The sequence below is a fragment of the Bidens hawaiensis genome, unplaced genomic scaffold (assembly GCF_021521415.1).
Source record: "Bidens hawaiensis isolate Kalapana, Puna unplaced genomic scaffold, B.hawaiensis_p1.1 tig00079500_1, whole genome shotgun sequence".
NCBI classification, from domain to species: Eukaryota; Viridiplantae; Streptophyta; class Magnoliopsida; order Asterales; family Asteraceae; genus Bidens; species Bidens hawaiensis.
Genome location: NW_027503594.1, coordinates 32,412 through 40,479, shown reverse-complemented (window position 1 = coordinate 40,479; position 8,068 = coordinate 32,412). Strand labels below are relative to the sequence as shown.

Sequence of the window (8,068 nt, the reverse complement as noted above, 5' to 3'; positions counted from 1 at the left end):
ACAAATAAATAAAAACTTTTAAAAAAAAAATAGTTACTCAACTCAGATATGTACAATAATAACAGTATTAATCGAAGATGTGCAGTGTCCTCGTAATTATATTGCTTAAAGTAGCTCACAAATTTTATTATCATGTAAATGATATAAACATCGGACCCAACAATACATATAACAGTATTATAAATAAATACAGTAAGATATGTCAAAAACATCCATACACATCTAACCTGATACAACAACTTATAGCTTTACTTGTTAATACAATCATGCCAAGCAATAATAAACAATTTATATTGTGATTACCTCTTTAACGAGCACACATGATAATGCTGAAAATTATTTTTTATTATTCTAGCAAAATAATAAAAGTTTATACATTCAATATGATACAAGATAACGATAAATTACTCAATAATATAACTATTTGCATAACGAAAAATAGTTGCTCAACAAAATTATTATTTTATCGCATTAGCAAACCATAATCACAAATAGTTCTCTTATATTTCAAAAGTTTTTACACGACATAATCTATATTGCTAGGTTTGATATTAAAATTCGATAAATTTTTTAGCTTGAAATAAAAAAAACTTAAAACCTTTAAAATAGCAACACGAGATCGGTTTTACCTTTTCTTTTGATTACTATTTAATCAATCCATTCTAAGTCAAATGTATCATCATATAAACAACTTATATAAAACTATGAAATATTTTTTCATTATTTATTTACAAACAAATATAGAAGTTATGTAGTTGTAACAAATATGATTTCTTAATAATAGAAATTATATGATGATATAACGGTTTAGTATATTTCCGATCATTAGATGAGATGTTATTCAATGATATATTAAACTTGTCATAACAAACATTATAGATTTTTCTAATAATCTAAAAGGGTCTAAATGCATGAGCTTTTTATCTATTATTCATAATTTGAATAAACATCATTATTACATAGAATACACATAGTTAGTCAACACAATATCAATATAATTGCCAATACAGTTTTGGGAAAATCAAATTTATTTTTTTTTTAAATTCTCTCATTTTTACACCATATAAACCCCTTTGTTTAAATTTTTATTATAATTAATAAAAATAGTGGTCTTAATCTAAGAAATCAATTTAATAGACCAATTGATGGAATATGAATAGATAAACCAAAATAGTAAATACGCACAGCACAAGGTATGTCGGTAAAAGGCTATACCACTCGTTGGGATGCATGTTAAAACCCAAAAATTAAATAGTACAGATATATAAAATATATATAAACAATAGAGAGCATTGGTTCGTAAATTACCTTCTATAGAATAGAAGCAACTCAATCCGTTACGAGGTTCTCAATGATTACCGGATTTTATGGGGCTTATTATAATGCAATCCAACTCCTGAAAGCAACTCGTGCTGATAACGTGTTGTGAAACAAGCCTAATAGCTAAAACAATATAACCATGAGATGTAGAGAGAAAGAGAGAGATTTCATTAATAGGTGTGTCATACAAGGAGGTACAATGAGATGCATATATAGGATAGGAAAACTTGGAGAGAAAGCTAATTTATATTAGGTATTGATAACCATAATATTAATATATTTATAACAAAATATGGTTTTTTCAATACCCGGTTTTAGAATACCTGGTTTTATACCCGATACATAGGGTATAGCTTTTAGAGGCAATACTCGGACCCGAACCCAACCTGAGTATTGCTAATACCCGATTTTCTAATACCTCATCATACCCGAACCGGGTTTTTCTGATACCCGATTTGTGCTCCTCTAAGTTGAACTGCTTCTTTTGACTTAAACTTAAAGTTTAGAAAGTAAAACAGGAATTGACGATCGACGGCTGTTATGCTAAAACGGAAAACGTCTCTTCATGACGCGTTACGGACGCCGGGGCCCAGCTGTCAACTTATTTGCCCCGGCCCAATTTTGCCACTTGTTTCTTCCAAGTTCCATTTCTCAGCCTATAAATAGTTTACACATGCAATTCATTCTTCGTCAATAACAACTTCTTCTAAGTCTTCAACGCAAGCTTTCATTCTCGAAGCTTCTATATTTCCAACCTATCGAGCGACTCGACGCAATGGCTAGTGTTAAGCATATCTCGTCCTTTGTCGTTGATCAACTTTCACTTGTTGCCGTCAGGTAACTAATTTGCGTTTAAGTCCAATTGTTTGTATGGTTCATCTTTTCGTAAAATAAATGTAAATATCTAATCTAGTGATAGGGGTGTGCATGGGTCGGTTCTGGGCTCAAATTGAAGTAGAAAAATCAGTGTTTGTGTTCAAATTTCAGTTTTTTCTATCTTATAAGAAAATAAAATAGATCCTAAACCCTTAATTTAATTAATAATTAATTAATTTATACAATTATACTAAAATAAAATATTTTGGTAAACAACATTTACATATTAAGGTTTTGACACAAAAGTTTGGTTTTTTCGAAAACATAGAAAACCAAATGGTCGGTTTTTGCTCTGGATGAATTTTTTTTATTATTGATCGGTTAATTCAGTTTCATGCACACCTGTATAACCATCAACTATGGTGTGTGATATGAGATTGAAAAGTAGTGTTGATTCGATATCTAACGATCATGTTTTGAACAGGCGTGGATATGCAACTGCGACTCAGGGGATTGTAACCGGAAGCGTGAGGGGAAGTGGAGTTGCGATGATGAAGAAATTAGCAAGTGAAGAATCGAAGAAATCGACTCCATGGGTTCCTGATCCTGTAACCGGTTACTACAGGCCGGAGGGCCAAACCAACGAGATTGATGCGGCTGAGCTTCGTGAAATGCTGTTGAAACAGAAAAACCGACGCAACTGAATTAGTTGAAAATGGATCGATCGGTTTATTAGAAGATGAAGATGAATGAAGCTAGCTTGTTGGTTTTATTCATCCATTTTACACATATGTAACTTGTCTTGTTGATGTTTTGGTCAGCAACGATGAAGGATTAGTTTGTTTGTACTTTTTTAATGTCTTGTTTTGTTACGTGTTGCACTGTTGCGTATATGGTTTGTTTTAAGAGGAAATGTGTTTATTAAATACAGATGTTTTTATTTTATGTAAGTTTTACGTATGTATCTTTAATTTGATATTAAGGGTTGTAAATTTAAGGTTTTCATCGAATTAGTTTTGGTTATTTGGAGTGCTACACTTGAAATTTGATTTGTTGAAAGGGAATTCAAATATGAAAATATGAATTTATTTTAAAACAACAATCGAAATATAAACCGGAATATGAGAAAAATAAATTAACTATATGCACAAAACTAAAAGATATCTATTTATATATTAGAATTTGAATAATTGGTTCTAAAAGAAGTCCTTTAGATTGGAATAATATGTATATTTTTAAAATAGATGCTTTGCCACATTACATTTAATATAATTTAGTAATCTTCGAACCTATAATTATACTTAAGAACACTATTTTATATTTCTATCATAATTATTTTTTTTCTCAATTCATAACCATTTTTAAAATATATTAAAAAATATAGAGTGTGAACATTAAATTTTTAAATATATAAAAAAAATCATTAAATTTTCTCAATCATCTACTTACATTATAAAAACTCTCATCACATAAAATAAGGGATACGATATGAATGCTATAAGACATATTGGTTTAGGAATATGTTGTCCCAATTTACGAAAATAAAATGGTATGTTTAAATCCTTAGAAATGCACATTTTTAAAAAAATTTATGGTATTAAAAAAAAACTATACATGTTGAAATATGAGAAAAAATAAAATATATCAATTTATTATATTGCTATTTATTTAAATAAAAATTAAGTATTGTATAGTATTGTGAAAATCTTATTAAAAATAAATATATAAGTAAGTGATAATGTGTAAATGTAAAGATGGTTTGAGAATGTATATTGTTGGAGTAAAAAATATGTTTTTTAAGAAAACTGATGTAACAAAAAACTCTTGAAGATGGTCTTAGTTGACATCATAATTAGTTACTCTAGTTGCATGGCATGTGAATAATGGTTTAATTTTAATGATATGGGTAAATAGATACCCTATTTAATATACTAGTTTGTTTAATATAGTCTCTTGTTGTTTAAAAGAAAAAATATATGTGAACTTGAAAATCTATTTAGATGCTAACATGATTAGGAATGAGCAACTGGTACCCGTTATTATATCAGTACCAAGTATAGAAAATGGGTATTGGTATCGGCCGGCACCGATATTTAACGAACTTTTACCTACGATACTGGCCGGTAACTAGTTTTTAAGAAATTCGGGATCGGTACCAGTCAGTATCATATGGAATTTGGAACACAGATAAAAAAGATATATATGGAAATATATTATGTTGTTACAATTATTAAAAGAAATATAGAAACGCATATAAATATTTCAGAAAAATCATAATTGGATGATCAAGTTGCAAAGTTACGTTATATGGAACTTGGAACACAAATCAGGAACATATGCCGACCATAAAATATTATGTGTGGGTGGAATCTTTTTAATTCTAAACCATTCAATATAAAATGTTAGCATGTTACCCCTAATCAATATATTTATGTTATGTCCTACTTTAGGTATGGTAAACCTAACTAACAAAGTGATAACAAGCTAACCCATTCAATAAAATATATCAGTTTTGATTCATACCTTTGAACTAAATTTGGGTAAACCGGATATTGACCAATTTAATTCATCTACATCGATATGCAATAAGACCATGTATGATAGACGGTAAGTCACTACCATGCCACTAGAAGTTGGCGTTACACACCACTGCATCCAAAAGAAGGGACGCCAGAGAAAAAGGAGCACCAAGGCAGTGGTGTCGTTAGGGACTTTGTGACAGTTTGTGTGAAGTTTCAAGTCATTCATTCACGATTTGTATATAAAAAAAAGTTATAATCTAACTTTTGTCTCTAGTTAAACAATAAAATTATCTTTTAAATATATATTTATATAACTATACAATTATCTTTTAACATTTAACTTTTAGTAACTAATAAATTATCACACGTGCATCTTTATTTATATATATATTAAGTCTACAATTTTTTTACTATAATAAGCTATATCCTATAAAAGTTCCAAAGAAAACAAGAAGCAACGCAACTACACAAGTGGACAAATTCGTGTAGAAATCACTTGACCGATCAAAAGAATATGACCCACATACACAAAAATCGTTCATGTTCAAACACCATCACTAATATACTTATGCCTATATAATCATTCATTTAGAAAACTTAGAGTTGAGTGGTTGATTTGGAAGGTTAGGTTGTATGGAAGTTGGAACATAAATCGTGAACATGTGTTGACCACAAGATTTATATTATATGTGTGGGTGGAATCTTTTTAATTCCAAACCGTTCAATGTATTTGAATCCTAAACTTTAAAGTAAATAAAAACACATTTTCTATAATATCATATGGTTACAGAATTTTATATGAGGTATATCCAAGGTAGAGTTAATTATTGTCAAAATACATGTATAGTTTCTCAAGGCTAAGATCATATCCAACGCAAGAGAAAAAAAGAGGCATTTAGTTTTCCTTGATAATGTAGCTTATGACATGGATGAGAGAGAGTGAAGAAAACCCTTAGCTAAGGGCTTAAAAAAAAGAAGAAAATAATGTTCTGTAAAAGAATACATGGGACCTATATGTTAAATTGCAAGAGAAATGAGAAAAGTGTTAGGGAGGTGAGGTGTGGGAAATTTGATTTCTTATTTAAATCATTTTCTATGCAAGAAACCCAACAAGAAAACTACAAAAACTCAATTAGGAAACCGATTAACAAGTTACCGGATCCAGTCATCCAGAAAGATTGTGGTTTTGGCTCATAATATTGTACGGAATTTGGTAAAAAAGAAGTGTAAATTAATCTTAGCATAAATTAACTGCCTAGAAAAAGATACAATGAAAAAAAAAACAAAAATACAATAATAAATAAAAAAAGACACATTATATCGCAAAATATAACACATTATTGAACAAAATATAAAATATTGTTGAGTAATATAACATAATATCAAGAAAAACAGATACAATCAATGACAAAAATAAACAAAAAAACACAATAATAAATTAAAAGACAAAATAAAAATTTTTTTCTTCATTATTGTTTTTTTTTTTGGAGAATGAGGAAGACGCTGGAAACATTTTTATATTTTACTTTTTTCGTTTTTTTATTAAATTTCGAGTTATGATTTTTTAAGTATTTTTTATAAGTTTTTTTGTTAATATAAATCCTTCTTACCTCTCTTATTTTTGTTCTCATTTGTATAATAATCTGACCCGTTATCTTATATTAATTAACCTCTTATGTATATGTTTTTTTAGAACAACGACATTTTTTGTTTATTTATGCTACCACACTCTTCAATTTAAAGAGTCTCATTGCCCTACTTTAGACAGAGTATATATGTTGTCTTAACCGGCACTTTGAATTTGACTTGAATATGTTAACTCAACTTGAATCATTTATAGGTAATTTAATAGCTGCCTTTTATGTATTTATTTAATCCTATTATTACTTAGACCATTGGTAATGGCTCTTTATAGCCGGCGTTTTGGAGCATAACGCCAGGGGCACACCGCCCCCTGGCGTTTTGGGGTTTTTTCCGAAAGTTTTGTATATAACGCGAAATCTGGCTCAAATATCACAAAAAAAACTATCCGTTGGGGGGGGGTTACCATTGGGAGCCGTGGAAGGGTTTCTGGAGATGGGTTACCGTTGACACCGCCGGTGAGTAACTCCTGTAGCGGTTGCGGTGGAAGAAGACCTTGTTTTCTGATTTGGCTTCGAGCTTGCGGCGGAGGAGGAGGCGGCTGCGACGTGAGTATTTGGTTTCTGATTTGGTTTTGGAATGAAATGGAAGAGTTTTGGTTGGTGTGTGTGTTCCCAGGAGGATGTTAACAAAAAGAAATATTGTGTTGGTGTCTTGGTGGGTGTTGGGTTGGTGTCTTGGTGGTTAACGAAAACCCGATCGAATATCAATTTTGTTTTTGTTTCGATACCGTAACAAACGTGTTAGAGACCGATCGAATGCCAAATTTGTTTTTTTTTGTTTTGTTTTAGTTTCGGTACCGCAACGAAACCGATTGAGTTGAATAGACTCACCGTCTTGACGCTCAGTTGAAACCGATTGTTTTTATTTATGAGTTTAATGTATTTTTTTAATTTTTAATGTAGTTTTTTAATTATATATTTAATTATTTAAATGAATTATTATTTAAAAAACAAATAAAATTAATAGTGACTGGGTGCCACGTGGCGCCTAATGTGACATCTGCCCCGATCCGACCCGACCCAGGTACCCGTTTCTCCGATCCGATCTCTTTCTTTTATGATTTAATATTTATACTTATACTTTATTTTTAATAATAATAATATATTTTCCTTCCCGCCTCTTTCTCTCTCTTTCTTTCCGCCGTCCCGTCCCTCTCCTTCTCTCTTTCCGCCTTCTTTTCCCTCTTGTCGCCGTCCTGCCCTTACGCCTTGTTTCCCTCTTTTTCTTCTAACTCTTTGCTTGTCCTTTGTTCCTTCCCGCCTAAGGTTGTCTGCGCAGCTCCACGCACCAGACTCCTTACAAGGAAGCCTGCGTGAAGACCACCTGTTACTGCGATACGCGAGACGAACTGTCCCCGCAGCGCGCTAAGGATTTTAGTTCTTCCCGCGGCGCGCTATGGATACCGTTCTTCCCGCGACGCGCTAAGGAATATAGTTCTTCTCGCGACGCGCTTAGAATTGAAGTTCTTCCCGCGGCGCGCCTAGAAATGTAGTTCTTCCCGCGGCGCGCCTAGAAATGTAGTTCTTTCCGCGACGCGTTAAGGTTGGTTCTGTCTGCCTTCGCGCTCGCGCTCTCTTGACCTTCTGTGTCTGCCTTCGCCTTAGCCTTCTCGCGCTGAACCCTTTGAGTTTTCTTCTGTTTAATCTAGCCATTTGCTTTTGTGTTGTCTTATCTTTTGAGCTGTTGACCTAATCTGCTTTATGTCTGAAAAGCCACTTTTGGCGCAGCATGCGCACCAACCCCATTGGTTGGCAGAAAAAGTGACT

General features: G+C 31.8%; 1 protein-coding gene across 1 annotated transcript; it reads left to right on the top strand.

Annotated features, from left to right (window-relative positions):
- Positions 1-2,009: 2,009 nt before the first annotated feature.
- On the top strand, positions 2,010-2,909 carry LOC143607113 (protein SENESCENCE-ASSOCIATED GENE 21, mitochondrial-like). The gene is made up of 2 exons (XM_077082670.1): positions 2,010-2,157; positions 2,621-2,909. Exons 1-2 carry the CDS (start codon positions 2,096-2,098, stop codon positions 2,838-2,840), a joined length of 282 nt encoding a protein of 93 aa, XP_076938785.1. The 5' UTR covers positions 2,010-2,095; the 3' UTR covers positions 2,841-2,909.
- The last annotated feature ends 5,159 nt before the right edge of the window (positions 2,910-8,068 follow it).

Coding starts and splice junctions, on each gene's coding strand:
- LOC143607113 (XM_077082670.1), top strand. CDS start 2,096: ATGGCTAGTGTTAAGCATATCTCGTCCTTTGTCGTTGATCAACTTTCA. Junction 2,158..2,620: donor CTTTCACTTGTTGCCGTCAG/GTAACTAATTTG, acceptor TGTTTTGAACAG/GCGTGGATATGCAACTGCGA.